We start from the raw sequence: 16,906 nt of genomic DNA, 5'->3' as shown, positions 1-16,906 counted from the left end.
ATCAAGAGATATCGAGGGTGACTTCCAAGCTTTGGCCAGTGAAATTCTGCCAGCCAGTGGGATCAATCTAATCAGTTTCATCGTGGGTCTAGGGAGGGACATCGCAAGCTTGTTAAACGGGGCAGCCTCCACAGTGCTACAAATCTCCTGCTGTACAAATTCTGGAAATCAATCTAAATATCTTGTCCCAAAATGCCCTAGCAATCGGACAAGACCACCAGATATGCAGCATATCCCACCACTCTTCTAATTCCCATGTGGTATCCAGTTTGGATTCCCAGTCTAGCATATATTGCAGTTTGCTGGCCGGGGCAACTAAGGCCGAGTAAATAACAGAAATTTGCCCTTTGGTGGAGGCTATTGAGAAGCATGTGCTTTCGAATGGGGAGGAGCGCATGCATCTCGGGGCCTCTCTAATTATCGTGTTGATATGTGAAGTCAATTGTCTATAGCCGAAATGTTCCGTTGGAGGAATTTCAAATTTACTGGTCAAAAAAGCCCATGTAAACACTGAGCGAACATCTATCAAATCTTTCACACGTCTAAAGCCCTTGGAGATCCACCAATTAAAGTTCATTGGGCGTTGGCCCAGCGGAAAGTCCGGGTTATTCCAGAGTGGGGTTAAAGGTTTATGATAGGAGGACAGTTTCGGGTGATTGCTGAATTGATCCCATAGCTGGATGGAATGAGACAGAGCCGGGCATTTTATAGTTCCTCTCGGACTTTTTCTGCGCCACATAAGAGATTCTATAGAGCCCAAAAAGCCATCCTGGTTCTCTATCTCAACCCATTGAGGTCGAGCTCCGTGCAAAGTGCTTAGCGACTTAGCGACTTGTGCCACCTGTGCTGCCACATAGTAGTATTTCAGATGTGGTACTCCCAGGCCTCCCATGCGCTTAGGGGCAAATGGAGTGTCTTTACGAATTCTGGCCTTCTTCCCTGCCCAGATGAACTTCATTATTCTAGACTGAAGGAGTACAATCTCCTTCATTGGGACCTGAATTGGGGGAGTACGAAACAGATAAAGTAATCTAGGGAGAAGATTCATTTTGATAGCAGCAATCCACCCCAGCCACCATGGGGGGGAGGGACCACCTCTGAAGATCCGCATAGATCGAGACGAGGGCATATATTTAAGCCTGTAGAGGCTATTTTAGGCGGGGGTCAACTGGATACCCAGATACTGAATGGAATCCTTATGCCAGCTAAAGTCTAATTTTTCCTTAATCGCTGTTAGCGTCCCTGTGGGAATATTTACATTGAGAGCCTGAGACTTAGCTTAATTTACCCGTAGGCCTGAGCATAGGAAAAAATCATCCAGAAGTTTCAGTAGGTTGGGCAAAGTAGTGATTGGGGAGGTGATAAACATCAAAATATCATCAGCAAAGAGGGCACATTTGTGTTCAACCTGACTACAACTAATTCCTTTGATGTTAGGATCCATTCGCATGGCTATCGCTAGAGGTTCGATTGCTAGAGCAAACAGAAGTGGCGAGAGAGGACATCCCTGTCTGGTCCCCCTTTTAATTGGGATAGCTTTAGAAAAAAATCCCCCTAGCGATATTTTCGCTTCTGGGGAAACATAGAGAGCCAGCAGCAGATTAGTAAAGTGAGCACCAAAGTCCATTCTGGAGAGAACCTGAAATAGATATCTCCAGGATATACTGTCAAATGCCTTTTGGAGGTCGAGGGAAAGCAACATAGCCTGGCGTGGGAGGCCCCCGTCCCAGCCGGAGTTTACTACCGAAATTAGGTCAATAGCCCTTCTCGTTTGATCCGGGGCCTGCCTGTGTTGCATAAAGCCCACCTGGTCCGGGTGGATATACGCTCCCAAAAAGGGGCCTAGTCGGGTTGACATGATCTTCGTCAGAATTTTAAGGTCACAATAAATCAAAGAAATGGGCCTATAATTGGCTACTTCTGATGCATCCTTTCCTGGTTTAGGGATCACACTAATAAATGCTCTATTGGCATCACCCAATAGAGAGTTCCCCTCTTGCAGATAATTAAAATATGCCCCAAATGCGGCTCCAATACAGGGCTGAATGTTTTGTAGTACAAATTAGAAAAACCATCCGGGCCAGGTGAACTGCCCAATTTGAGGAATCTAAGACCCGATTCAAATCCTCAATTGTAAATGGTTGTTCCAGTATTGCTTTATATTTAGGATGCAGTTTGGGGAGGTCAAGCTTACTAAGAAACCCTTCAATTCCCACTCTGGAGTCTTCGGAACTGTATAAACGACCAAAAAAATCCTCAAAAGCTGCCAATATTTTTTCTGGGTTTTGTGATAGCCTACCATCTTTGACCTTAATTTTAGGAAGAGCATGAGTCTTGGGCCTAGGGTTAAGTTTATTACCAATAGGCTGCCCGGTTTGTCACTCCACAAATAAAATTTGTGAGCTGCCCAGCGAATTGATTTTTCTGCCCTAGTTGTTAGAATCAAATTGATTTCAGTGCGTTTGGCCTCCAGCTGGAACTTCAGCACAGAATGGGGGGCATTCTTGTGTTGTAGCTGTAACCTGTGATATTCTTGGAGACGAGTATCAATCAGTTTGTTATGGGCCCCTTTACGTGATGCCACCATTTTGATCAACTCCCTCCTAATGTAAGCTTTATGGACTTCCCAATTGATAGCTGGGGATGTAGCGCTGGCAACATTAATCTGAAAAAAGCCACTTAACAAGGATTCTATCTCCCCTTTTACCAATGTATCTGAAACAAAGCTTTCATTAAATCTCCAGCGGAACCCAGCTTGAGGCCGGCTAAAACCAGTCAGATACAGTTCTAAGGGGTCGTGATACAGTGCTAAGGGGTCGTGATTGGACCAGGGAGTTGACATAATTCGGGCCCCAAGCATGTTGGAGAGCATATGGGACTGGACAAACCCATGATCAATACCGGAATACTGGTCATGGGCCGCTGAAAAGTGGGTATAGTCCCTGAACGACGGGTTCATTTCCCCACCAACTATCAGGTCTCAAATTTTCTCAGCAAAAGAGAAAGGCCATGACTTTTTTTTGGAGGGTCCCTATATCTGCTTAATTTGGATTTCTCTAAAATATGATCCAAAGCCAGATTAGAGTCGCCTAACAAATCAAGAGAACCCTTCACTTTAGGCCAAATCTCGCCCAGAAAGGCGTGGAAAAACGCCAGTTGACCCCCATTGGGCGCATAGTAAGATACTACCGTAATTAGCTGTAGACCAACATAAACCAATCACTACCAGAAACCTACCCCCTGGGTCCCTAAAGACCTCCTGAGGTGCAAAATTCAAGCTCTTTCGAAAACACAAAAGGACCCCACATTTCTTCTTATCTGAATTGGCATTGTAAAAAATAGGATAGTTTTTATAAAAGTACCTTGGGACCGAATTGTTGGAGAAATGTGTCCCCTGCAAAGCTAAGATATCAACCTTAAGGAGTTGTAGTAGTGGAATACTTTAGACCTCTTGACCGGAGAGTTAAGGCCCTGAACGTTATGGGAGAGCAATGTTAGCTTAGTAGGGGCCACAGGCACCGCGGATTGGCTCAGTCGTCATGAGTGCATATTAATAGTAGAGCCATGTGTGTACTTCCTCTGCGGGTAAGGAATAAAACGTGGGATCTATGGGGAAACAAAAAAAAACAAAAAGGACAAACAAAGAATAAACAGCCAGCGCACCAGAATACTTTGTAATACACCAAGGAGGATTGGGTACCTCCCCGACCCCCAGGAAAAATACAGTCCCCTCAATCAGGACTTGGCAGAACATTTACATAGTGACCTGAGGAAACCACATGCTTGATAAAGGCTCGGCAGCCACTTAACAAGTAGCTCAATAAGGCACAAAACAAAGAAAAGGAAAACCAGTACAATTTTGACCAGTAGTAACAATGACGCCCCACCATGGGGCCATAACGGCAGACACTGAAATGGAGACATGTCTGGGGCCTTAATACAACAAGGACCAGTTTAAAGTGCAGAGAGAATAGAGAGATATCAATATTTTTACTGTAATATAACAACCACAAAAATAGGGCCCCCAGATTTCCTCCATCATCATAGAAAAAAAGAGAATCAGAAACTGTTACAGGATAGCATCCAGCACACATTTTGTCTTTTGAGGGTGTTTCCCAGATGTTTTGACCTTATTCCAAAGTGGGTACAGAGATGTGGACGCTTCCCTGCCTAACATAGGCGGAACATCTGCCCTCTGGATTAGGTCCAAATCCTTGAGGAGTTGTTCTCCCTCACTAAAAGAGGAGAAGGAGAAACTTTTCCCTTGCAGCTGGAAAATCAATTTCAAAGGAAAAGCCCATCTATATTTAATCTTGTGATCAATCAGAACTTGCAATGGGGGTTTAAGCGCCCTCCTACATTGAATAGTAAATAGTGTTATGTCAGAGAAAATTTGTATCGGGTGGCCTTCCATCTCAATATGATCCAAGCCCCTGGTTACTTTCAGAAGAGCTTCCTTTGTAGTAAAGTAGTGAGGCTTGACAATCACATCCCTGGGTGGACCGTCCTCTCTGGGTGCCACCAGAGCCCTGTGTGCCCTGTCAAGTACAAAGTGAGACTCTGGTAAATCTGGTAAGAGATCTTGTAGGAATCTTCTCACAGCCTCTGTAACATCCTTCACTGATTCAGGGAGGCCCCTGATCCTAAAATTTTTTCTGCGAGACCTATTTTCCAGGTCATCAAGCTTAAGCTGCAGGTCCTCAATCTGGTCATGCAAAACCGAAATTTCCTTGGAATTCTGGTTAACTTGTGACACCATTTCATCCACTTTTTTTTCTCAAAAACATCAATTCTGGTGCCCAGAATCTGTAAATCTTGTTGCAGCTCAGATGTGAGTCTCTGTAACCTTAGCCAGCTGTGTTTGTAAAAGCTCAGCCAGGTTCAAGTACAGCCTATTCTCCGTCACTGGGAGTTCAGAGGGGGGTGAAGAACCGATGGGATCCTGCGTCAACACCCCTAAATCTGGAACCATTAGCATGGGTTAATGCATTAGGGCTAAGAGATGTTGAATCCTCCCCTGGAGTGTACTGAGAGCCCTGTACTGCAGGCGAAAGCAATGTTGAGGGGGGGGGGGGGCTGAGATATGTGAAGGCTGGGGAAATCCTGTGTAGCCTGGGTGCTAGCAGGTGAGGAGTGGGGAGAGATCCCTTCCCACCCCCTGTTCGCTGGTCCCCTGCTCAGACCTGTAGGAGAGACACTCTCCCTCTCCAGCAACACAGAGCTTGCAGCCACGTGCGTGTCCCGGGGGGCCGCCATCTTGGAGGCTGGCTGCTGAGATTGAGATCACGGAATGCGGTCTTTCGCCTTCGTCCCCGACTTTCCAACCATCGCAGGGAGGAGCAGAGAGGAAACCGGAGCCTGCACAGCTGGTATGTAGCGTGGCTGCCGAGTACCGCTACCGTAAGAGCCGTTAAGGGATCCGGGAGGTGCCGAGTCGTCTAGAATGCTGCCTCTTGTCACATATATTTTTCTTACTGTTTATACATTAATGTTTTTGTTTTGTTTTTTGTACATTGCATATGTTCATTTTTGTAATGTTGTAATAAAAGATGTACACATTTAAAAAATATACTTGTTTGTAAGTAATATCAGTTTGTGCTAAAAACATAATTTCCAAATTTCCAAGCAGAAAAATATTAATTGAGATTGAGGTTTGTCTCCTCCCGTGTTACATATACATATGCTTATTTATGGGTCACCTTTTTGGGGATTTGACCCCTTTAGACATCTTTTAGTTGGTGTCCATAGACAAAAAGACAAAAGATTATTATTGTCCAGAATGGGAAATTTCAATCAAATCAAATGACAAAATTAGGTTTATACTCCTTAGCAGGTCAGACCTTCACTCCAACAGATCAGCTCAAGAAGAAAATATATGACGGATCATGCTGGATAATTTTGGTCAATCTCTTTTGCTGTCCCTTGATATTGGCCAATATGATAGTCAGACAACTGTTTGCAAAATCAGGCATCAGCAATAGTAACCTCCATGCACCTATAAGAAAAAGCTACATTTAACGAAAACATACGTATGGCAAAATCTAAAATATCTTTCATGAAAATTGGATTATTAAACAAAGACTTGTATGTTGGCTGCTAAGTTCACACTGTCTTTTGTCATGTTATAGTAATTATAGATTGAGTAAACCTTTAAAGACTAGACAAGTACGATTAATATGCAGGAAATGTATGTATTTCATCACATGAGGAACCCAATTTGACAACTGTTATTATTTACAGGGAAGGATAAGCTTCCAGTACAGCAGGACCTCCTACACAGCAGCAGGATGTTATGATTTAGTGGTTTCAGTACCACAAGCTGAAACATGAAGACAGAGATAATGTATGCTGACCTACATGATTAAATCATATATCTTATCAGTAGAAAACTGACTGACGCTCATTTATATGTGAACAGCCTTGGAACTCATGTATAATGCTCCCCATAAACATAGGCTCACCCAAAGTTATCCCAGAGCAATCCATGGTGAGCAACCTCCAAAACATAAAACACAATATGATTGCTGAGACAAGAACTTTTTACAATTCAGTCCCTGTTCAGCTTAACAAAGAGATTCCCCTTAACCCTCTTGACAATAGAGACATTGGAGAATAGGAACTCCAACCATTAGAAAGTGAGACATCATACTCTAAAATGACCTATCTCAAACTTTTAACCCTAGAGGAACCAAGGGACGATAATTTCAAATAATTTCCAGATTTTGAGTCAAAGGTCATCAGAAAAAATGACTTTTGCATTGCTGGTCAGTCAGTCGAATGCCCGTCTTAGAATGCTGTACAGAACATCACCTGGCATTGGCTATTAGCTGACGGTCAATCAACCACAGCTTAAGGAACCCCTAGCAACTTCTGTAGGAACCACAGGACCCTGGTTAATGACTGCTCTTGGATCTATGCAGCAGGCCTGAATTCTTGTGCTGATCCCTACATCTTTAGATGTTTGCAGCTAACTGTTCCACTGGCTATGGTGAGTAGGCTGAGCAAATTCAATTCTTAAAATCCTATTATTGTAAGCCCATGCCAATAGGTGTTTTCATTATTATTTACTAATGTATTCTGTCCAATCTTCCTTCTATAATAAGTGTCACAAAATTCCCCTTAATGATGTTATAATATATATAAATATTCAGTATTGGTATCCTAAAAGCAAATAATGTATAGGTAAGTTTTACAGCCTGCTGTTTCTCTGTTTCTTGGTGGTGGCTGTGTGCTCCAGAGACTAGACGTCTGTAGTTCTAGCAACCACCAGCAGGTGTCTCCTTTTATGTGCGAATAGAAATGACCACGCTTGAGTCTGACTGCTGGATAATATCAGTGTTGTATCTGTTTTTCTGCTTGAATATATCTGTTGCTTTGGTCTGTCATCCCATCCATTATCACGGCCCCTGCATTTTTGGTTACCATTTTTTCCCGTGTCTCTGTAGAACTACATAGCTATAGATCTGCATCTGGTGTTACATGCATTACTTGCATTTCACCTTTTCATAACAATATAATGTTATCATCTGAACTGTGTATTTTTAATATACCAAATTGCTGGATGCATCATAAGCAAAGTCACCTAGATGACCAAAGTGACCCAGTGGATGCTCACAGGCCTGCAGATAAAAGTGAAGTGATTTGTGGGTATGTAAAGCCACCCAAACATTTACCTGCCTTCCAGCCTCTGCACTTTCCAGGCTCTTTATGAGGTCAGGTATGCTGTCATCTTGAACTCCTATTCACCAACCAATCTTCTCTTGATGGTTTCTAGCGGAGCTCAGCTTTGAGTTTCTCAAGTTCAGAGCTGTCAAATTCAATTAGTATCAGTTCAGAGACCTGGAGTGCAGATAGAGGAACATTTGTCCTAACCTTGGTACAGAGAGGTACATGATTCCCCTAGTTATAGGTATATTGCTCAATTCCGAAACAAAACAATCATTTTAAAAGCATTAAAGGTCTATTCACACCTTTGTGTTCAGTATTTAGGTTGCAATGTGGCAGCTCATTCATTTTAATTGGACCCCTTTCGCTTTTATGCACAAATAAATGCAATGTAAAACAATAGTGAGGTTTATATCTGTACAATATTGTGTATTGCAGTGTGAATCCAGCCTTAAGACACCTGTACATGCAGACAGAAGTATGCATGCAGCTACAACCAAGGACAGGTGGTGTAGTTTTTATTGCCTTAGCTTTATTCAGTTTTACTGTTTACAAAAATGGGATTTTTAACTGATGACCCGCAAATTCGTGAAGCGTTCCATATTTTTTTGCCTAGCCATCTTCTTCTGTCTTTTAAAACCGACACAACTTCCCACCAATACATATCTCTCCTCCTACCATGTGTTATTTCCCCCACCTCCTAGATTGTAAGCTCTTCTGGACAGGGTCCTCCCCTCCTCCTGTGTCACTGTCTGTATCTATCAATTGCAACCCCTATTTATTGTACAGCACTGCGTAATATGTTGGCGCTAGAAAAATCCTGTTTAAATAATAATCTCAACACAATTTATTTTGGATAGAGTGGAAAAGAGTCCTTCTGTCAAGTCATTTCTGTCTGTCCACATCCTCTCTCACATCAGCCCTCTATCTGAACTGATGACCATTGTCACTGATAAAGAAAGTGGAGGTAAATCCTAAAATTGTTTTCAGATCAAGACAAAATCTTCCCTTGCTTTAGAAGGCCTCTAAGACAGGAAGTGACAGGGAAGTTTCCCTAACATTACACAGACAGAAATAAAATGATTAGCAGAGGTTTTACATTTTCCTTAGGGTTAAAGTAAAAAAAAAAAGACTAGAAAAGTCTTAAAAAGGTAATTTGCCAAACATTTATTTGGTGTCAAAATAAATTAGACACATTTCTAAATAAAATGAACATACTTGTATTTGTTATACCCTGTGTAGGCCATTGTAGGCTATGATGTGGAAAAGTCATTCATCTCAAAATGCTAGGGAGTGCAAAAAAATTACAATATTATAAAATAGTACAGTGTAGTAGTAAGAAAGGGATATAGAAGTGAACTACTACGTCCTAAGAAATAAATAGTAATACAGAAGAATATTTGAACTGAAAACAACTGTGTGGTATTGTATTTTATACTTTGTTAGAGTTTGTGAACCGAGTATGTGCAAGGAAAGTGTCTCCAATCTTTTTTTTTGTCCTGATTCCTAGTTTGTTTTAAAGTAAACCAACAAGTACATTCTATTCAGTTATGTATTATGGTAAGGCTGTAGGGCAGGGGTGTCCAAACTTTTTGCAAAGAGGGCCAGATTTGGTAAGGTGAAAATGTGTGGGGGCCGTCCACTAACCAGGGTTAGTGTGGGCGTGGTCTGTATGGAATTCCCTGTGCATGTCCGGTGTCAGTGCAGGCTCCATGCAGAACACGTTCTTGGAATCAGAGTGGGCATGGTCCGTGCGGGTTCCCTGTGATGATAGAGGCTGCGGGCCAGTGGAAATTCAAACACAGGCCACAATTGGCCCCCAGGCCGGACTTTGGACATGCCTGCTGTAGAGGATAATTTGGGACAGCTCCTGTATAGTTTTTGTACTAATGTCTCTCAGCCTGTGGCACAGGACTATGTGAATGCCTTGCTTTAGATACTTTACCTAACCACCGGAGCCAAAGATCTTTATAGCTGTCTACAAGAATGACATTTTTGACACTGTCCATCAGTGTAAGGTGGCACAACTCTAGCTATCAATGAAAGGACCAATTATTTTTAATAAATACCAATCTTAAAGGGTAATTTTTCCCTGACTACCAGTGTTAAGTTGTTTTCCCCTTCTAACCACAAATGTATGGGCAACCATCTGCACTAACCACCAATCTAAAAAGGCGCTACTAGTACTAGATTCCATATCCCTAAGTCAGAGGTCAGTGGGGAAAAAAAAAGCTGTGTAAGTAATCAGTGTGTGTGTGAGTAAGGAGGGGGGATCCCATTTGTTGTTGATAGTGGAAGGAAAAATGGCATACAGTTGATGTCACTGGGAGGCAGAATGTCTCCTTCTGTTTTCAGTATAAGGTAAAATGTCAAAGCATTGGTGTCAGTGGTTAGTTACTCCATGTCCCTGCATGTAAATGCAGATGATTACAGTGCTGTAGCGTTTTAGGTTTGTTTCACCGAAGATCACACTTCCTAGTTCAGCATGTCAAGAAGTGGTTTAGCTTTTTAGAATAGTCTGTTCCATCCAACACCTGGTATTCTGCAAATAGGAGCCCCTGGCACATGCTAAGTAGCAGTAGGAACTCTAGCTGTCTCTTAACTACTCTCCGGGATCCATTTAAAATCACTACTGGGCTACAGAGTCAGTTTCATTGGTTCACCTGCACAGCCCCACTGTAAACTTGACATCCATCCTGGTCTATATGTTAGAAGCCACAGTCAGTGCTGACATTATTTACTAAATCTTTTTAAAAATAAATTATATTGAGACTAACCACTCTTGCAACCCTTTATAACTTGATGATCATACAAATAGACCGTGAGCTGCAAATATATTAATTTTTAGATGGGTTTTCTGAGATGTAAACAATGTTTGAAGGGTTTCTCCATGACAAAAAGATTAACTTATGGTGTCATTTCATTTTATATAGTTTATTACTATATGACTGTGATAGTGGGTTATTGTTATATATTAAGTTTTCTTGCACATCCCAGGTGCTATCCTAACTATTGTGCTTTTTTACTTAATCATTCTATCTATTCTATATTTTCCCCTTATTCAGAAGTGTTTGTGCTCATTTGAAAAATAACAGCACATTCATAGCAGAAATAAAGAGACCATGTCAGATTTGCTAAGGAAGCAAGCATCAGGAAACTGCCCCTGTTGACTTGTGTTTTATGATGCAAACTCCAGGGCTGACTTTGTAATTCCATGTTTCCACTGCCAAATTTGTTACTGACTGGAAACAAGTATGCAGCCAGTGAAGTGTCAAATGCCACCTGGTATAATTTTACTGTAGTGAAACCTAGTTTAAGATGACAGCCCTGGATCTTGCACCTTTGACAAGTCAGCAGTGACAATATCGATTTCCACACTTGCAGGTTCCTTTTATGAACTTCTTAAAAAAGTACACTAAAAGTAATCTGTGCACAAACTTTTTTTTAAGTATACTTACCTGCTGTAGCCATACACTGTAGCAGAAGGGCCACTGCAAGGCACCATCCATAAAGTAAAACAATGCAATGTCTCCTTTACTATTGGCAGTCTCTAATGCATATACAACACTTAACTGATGACAGGTGCAGAGGCTCTAGGGTTAGGGGGGGGACATCTGACACATGCAGATATCCAGCGTTACTGACCTGTTATACAATAATATAAATTCCCTATCTAATTATAAAATTCATTTCCAATGGATATCCTCCAGGACCTGAGCATACACAGTTGCTCAGATCTTGTGTTGTTCTGCTAAGATGTACACTTATGCTCCAGTGATCTCGACAAACAACCATGGGGATGCCACCTATTCAAAGTGTGGCTTCTTGTAGGCTGGGGAGCCTTTGTTTAAAACCTTAACATACTCAAAGGCTAATACTCTTTTTATATGGTTCAAACTACATTCCACCATGAGAGCCTAGCTTGTTTCCAGGTTCTGGATTAGCCTGTGTGAAAAGCTAAAGAGGGATAAGGCCACATCCAGAAAAAACAAAAAATTCTTCAAGTTTTGACAATTATAAACACATGAAAGCAGAAAAATATATCACAGTTGTAGTTTTTTTTAAATTAGTGTTATTATTCTATGTTTTGATATATGTGGTTTGTAGTGTTTTATATGAGCAGTTATTTCATGAAAGACGAACTAAAGTTCTGCATTCCACAATTGTGAGCAGAAGGAACAGATTGCATGTGCACAATCTTCTTTTCTAAATACTGCTGGGGATGCACATCTCAGTGCAGGATGCTGGGATATGCCAGGTATGTTAACGATTACAGTTACATCTTCCTGATCTAGCCAATTGAAATCCGACACCCAGAAAAGGAGTAGAGAAAGATAGCAGCACCCACTATGAAGCAAGGAAAGGTGAGTGTAAACAAAAATCAATATGATCAGGCAGGTATGTCATTTTTTTTTTAGACGCCTTTTCATCCTGCAGTAAAGGACCTGCATGGTTGTAGTATTCTTTTACATTTAGTTCCGCTTTAACTTTAATAAAAAAAAATTATACCTAATAGTTGATTGGTTGCGTTTTTTTTGTTTTTTTTGCAGCAGCAGTCAAGAACCTCATTCCAGGAACCTCACTCGAGTCTAGTACATAAGTAGGTACTTATATAGGTAGGTACAGCAACATGGGGAAATAATAATTTGAAATGTAAGTACACTTCATTGTACACTTCAAAAAAAAAAAGGAAAGCAAATTGTAAAAAACAATTAAAAAAACATTTAATTATTATCGAACAGGTATACAACAACAACAAAAATGAAGACTTAATTTATAAACTCTATTACAAAAGTAATAATTTTAAGTTCTAATAGGACTGTGTAGAAGCTTCCCAGACGGTATGTAAATGATGTCATCTTTCCTTAGTATTTGTTTCCATGTAGTCGAGGCTATGATGGGAGTGAGAAAGAAGATGTAAATTTCAGTCTAGCCTCAATAGTTGCCAATGAACTAGCCAAGCACTTTCATTTTATTCAATGAAGACAATGGCTTGTCTCTCTGAGCATGCCTAGTGCAGACATTCCCTAGCCTGTAAACTGTGAACAAACCTGTTTGTACTGTTGTACAGTTCAGCACCGCACAGATAAATCCTAATTGTTATTCAGCTCCTTAGCATAAGCTCCTGGCATAGCTCACAGTCTTCACTGGTACTAAGACTGTCTAAAATAGCAACAAGAATGCATGCAACCTAAGACCCAGCAGGGGACTGGAATAATTGTATCCTGTAATCTGGATTCAGAGTGTGGGACAATTTTATAAAGTTTCAGAAATGTTCAGTGTACTGTACTTTCTTCGTAGCTTCTTCAAGGTAAGCCATATTCATTTCTCCTAACTATGTAAAGAATGTTTCTCTGTAATAGGCGAATGTCAAGGCTCTCTGAAGGAATGCAGAAAATTGTCTTGGGAATAATGCTTAGTAACTGCTTTAATCTATTGACCAGCTTATTTTGTGTACAAGATTTGTTTTCCATGTTAGGAAAGTCCAAAAAGTACAAAAAGTACTTTCTTACTTATGTGCTTAACTATAAAACAAAAGGTTTATTTATTTCTCTGCCTGGCTGGTTTACTGTCCAATTTAGTTATATGATTCATTTTTTGGGTAGTTTAACTGAAATTTAGTTTATAATAATTGTGAAAAACAGCATGTGATTGTTGCTGTTCGTTGTATATACCATGTGCAGGACAAAACTGCCTCTAGCAGTACCGGATTCAGGTGCAAGCATATTATTTTTAGGGAAGGGTGGATGATTTGTAATTAGCAAGTTAAATTTACGTTGAGATCCAAAAATAGCTTGATATTACATTGAATCTAGAAATAGAGAAAGGGATGTGGTTGCATGGGATGGAACCTTATTAATGGCATGGAAGAGGAATGTGTAGACATTAAACAGAGTTTAATTGTACACTTTTCTATTATTGAATAAAATTAAGATTTACAGGGCAGGGCGATGGTTACAATTACAATGGATCGGGGAATGGTGTTTCAGGTGCACAGATTCTCCTCCCCCATAAACAGTACCTACTAACATGGGAAAAAGCTGTCTGACCTAACTTATAACTCCAATAAAATACCCAATGCCAGCCCTGATTTTGCAGCAGCTAGAACAAGAAGAGAAGCAAATAACAGGATAAGTCATATGATCCTATATTTACCCCAAAAAGCACACCTCTAAATGATGCCCAGTAATCCAATACAATTAGTTTTACAGTGAATAGCCCCCTGTATATTTGAAAACTGTTTATATACATAGCATATGAAAATGAAAAAGTGAGCATCTTTTCTAACATTAAAAAGTGCCAATAGAATTTTTGTAATATCTATTCAGAGTCTTTCATATGTTGACAGACACCATGACACCATTTTTTTTTTATGACCACAAATGTTTTTTACATTTACTCTTAGGTAAGTATATCACAATAGACGCCTACATCTTTTGCTCATACGCTCTGTTTGTAAATCAGTACTTTCTAAGTAGTCTCCTATGCTCTAACAAAGTATGTAAAACTCAGTATCCTAACAAGCATAAAAAGCCCATAACACACAAGTGTAGAACCACTGACCTAGAATGTGAGTATTTAGGGCTGGCATTGGGCCATTTCCGGGTAACTCTACTGAAGGCCAGAGAGGAAGCTCCATTTCTTAGGATTTCATGTAGAAATTTTAATAACAAAAGGAATCCTGCAAAAAGAGTTTGAAGCAGAGCATCTTGCATACAGCTATGCGTGTTATCTTGACTGTTAAATCATTGCAAATCTGTCCAGTAAAGCTGCGTACACACTTGCAACTTTTGTCGTTGGAAAGGATCTTTCACGATCCTTTCCAACGACAAGGGGCTACAAGATGCATGAACGATGCTGTACATACAGCACCGTTCATGCTCTATGGAGAGGGGAGGGGGGAGAGCGACGGAGCATAATCGGCATCGGCCAATTATCGGGCGATAAAAATCTGCCGTGTGTACGTAGCTTTAGTCTTCTAATTCACTGTTGCTCCATTTTACAACCAAATGGAGACAGCTGTTCAAAGTCTGTATCTTTACACCTTCTTTTGTTATCTCCCACTTTGAGCATGTTTACTAGACTATAGGTAGGGTATTCAGGAGTTAAAAGTATAGGTACTCCTTTCCTTCCCTTATCCACAAGCTCCCATATTCAAGATATGTTGGAATGATAATTGTGTAAAATGCATACATACTTCTAGTGCTGGAAACACTCCTTTTTTTATCTTGTTTTCTGGTGTATGTGAAGTGAATAAAATCACAGATTTCTGGTAGTTACACTAACATTATTTTAAAATTAATTCAATGCTTTATGAATAAATATTGGGTTAAAACAACTGATCCAAGCACTTATTATGATAATCGGGCAGTGCAGGCATTAACATATGTATAATATGTTATGTATGATAACAAACACGTGACCCATTGCAGGCGATTGTGTTCAGATGCCATGGGGAGAAAATTACTGTAGTTGATTCAGTATTTCCCCCTTTCTTCATAAAAAGTAATTATCTTTTCACCACGTGTGCACTGCAGTCCAACATTTCCCAAGTTGAAGAGGAAAGTTGCAGTTGGCCTAGCAGGTAGTCAGTCTTGAGGAGGATAGGAGAGCTTGTGCTGTCCATCATTCTGACTATCTCTTCCTCTATGAGCACAGAAAATTATGGGTTCTGACATTCTCCTTCATTTTTTTCACTGATACATATATTTTGCCTGATATATGTCAATAGTATACATGGTAGCATATACAGGTGAGCTTTTAGGCTCTATAACCTTAGACAAAGACTGAGTAGCTGATCAGAAATGAATCAGACAGCAGTGCTTATATTTAAAGGAACCCTTTCATTCTGGGAATACTAATTGCCTGGCTTTCATGCCAGGCTTCTACTAGTTACTATTGTAACACATTGTTTACCAACCAAGATCTGACCTTTGCTAAAGAGCATTGTGATTCCTCTTTGTATCTTGTATATCTTCCACCTAAAATCTTTTAATTTGACTTCAGATGTCCCCAACAGGACAATCTTGAATGACAATTATTAGCAGACAGAACAGTTATGTTCTGGCAATTATAAGCAATTATAGGTCCCTACTGAAAGATCTTGTAGGAGACTGTGCTCTAATTATTTGGTAAATTTAACCAAGCTTTAGCTATATACAGTTGAAATTGTGCAAGAAGGCATTTTTATCCAATATATTCTGCTAGCTTTAGTTCTTATTCAAACCATTGTGTTGGAGTAGCATGCTTGCTACTGCAACCCCCTTTATGTATGTTGGTGTGATCGATTCATTGTGGTGCCTTGGGCAGGCCATTTAAATGAATGCGCTGCCTGAGACAACCGACATTAGGATGAGTGTGTTTAGAGCACTAAAGCTTACTAAGTTGCTGTGAATACTTCTCATAACTGTTGATTATGAGAAGTATTACGGTCTTCTGAGGGCTGTATTTATTTAATCTAATTACAGTTTTTTTTTAAATACTATAAAAGGCAATTTATTATATTTAGTCATGGATAAAGGAACTACAAATACAGTGTATTTTAATTAAGTTTAACTCATCAATTGGAAAGAAACAGCGCATTTTTTTTGTCACAGTTAATTGTAAGCTGCTAAAAACCATAGAAAAGGTGCAAGAGTGCAGCATGCAGCCTGAAACACCACCAATTGTATAAGAGAAAGAATAAATAGAGTGATTTCTAAATAACACAATTTTTCCTGACATTTCTGGGGCTTGAATATTGTCAACTTCACTTACCCCTACCCATCAGACCAATCTCTAGGATCCAGTATGATTAAATGTAGGCAGAAGGGGTTGTCCTTTTTACTGTTCTGGACCCAGGCTAATATTCAACAGCGAAGGGGGGGGGGGGCTATCAACAGTTTTTGCAGGAAATGGTCAAAGTGCATTATACCATTTTAAATGTACTGTTATACCTCTTTGGTATGAGCAAAAATGTTGCCAGAAATCTAACACTGCCCTGTACTCAGCTCTACCAGGGCAGGTGTTATCAGCTCTACCAGGGCGGGGGACAACGCTACTTCTCTATGCCCACAGTGCCGTAAGTGTGCATTGTCACTCAACAACAGCAAATTTTTACTGTCAGTATCACCAGGTAAAAAAGAAAAAAAGCCTGAGAAAAAGAATAAAACAAAGGCAGGCACCACACCTAGGATCTGGTATGCTGCAATATATCACATTTATATTCTTAGGTTTACCTACACAAGTTACATAAGCTCTT

General features: G+C 40.3%; 1 protein-coding gene across 2 annotated transcripts in view; it reads left to right on the top strand.

The window, feature by feature from the left end:
- The first annotated feature begins 12,849 nt into the window (after positions 1 to 12,849).
- ARHGEF4 (Rho guanine nucleotide exchange factor 4) overlaps positions 12,850 to 16,906 on the top strand; it is a 95,883-nt gene continuing 91,826 nt past the window's right edge. For both annotated transcript variants that reach the window (XM_072407755.1, XM_072407754.1), the window contains exon 1: positions 12,850 to 12,976. In XM_072407755.1, coding sequence (XP_072263856.1) covers positions 12,938 to 12,976 — 39 coding nt within the window. In that variant the 5' untranslated portion in view covers positions 12,850 to 12,937. The remainder of the gene's footprint in view (positions 12,977 to 16,906) is intronic.

Source organism: Pyxicephalus adspersus, chromosome 4, assembly GCF_032062135.1.
Source record: "Pyxicephalus adspersus chromosome 4, UCB_Pads_2.0, whole genome shotgun sequence".
In the NCBI taxonomy this organism is placed as follows: domain Eukaryota; kingdom Metazoa; phylum Chordata; class Amphibia; order Anura; family Pyxicephalidae; genus Pyxicephalus; species Pyxicephalus adspersus.
Note: the sequence above shows the minus strand (reverse complement) of the source record. Positions and strands in the feature narration are given on the sequence as shown.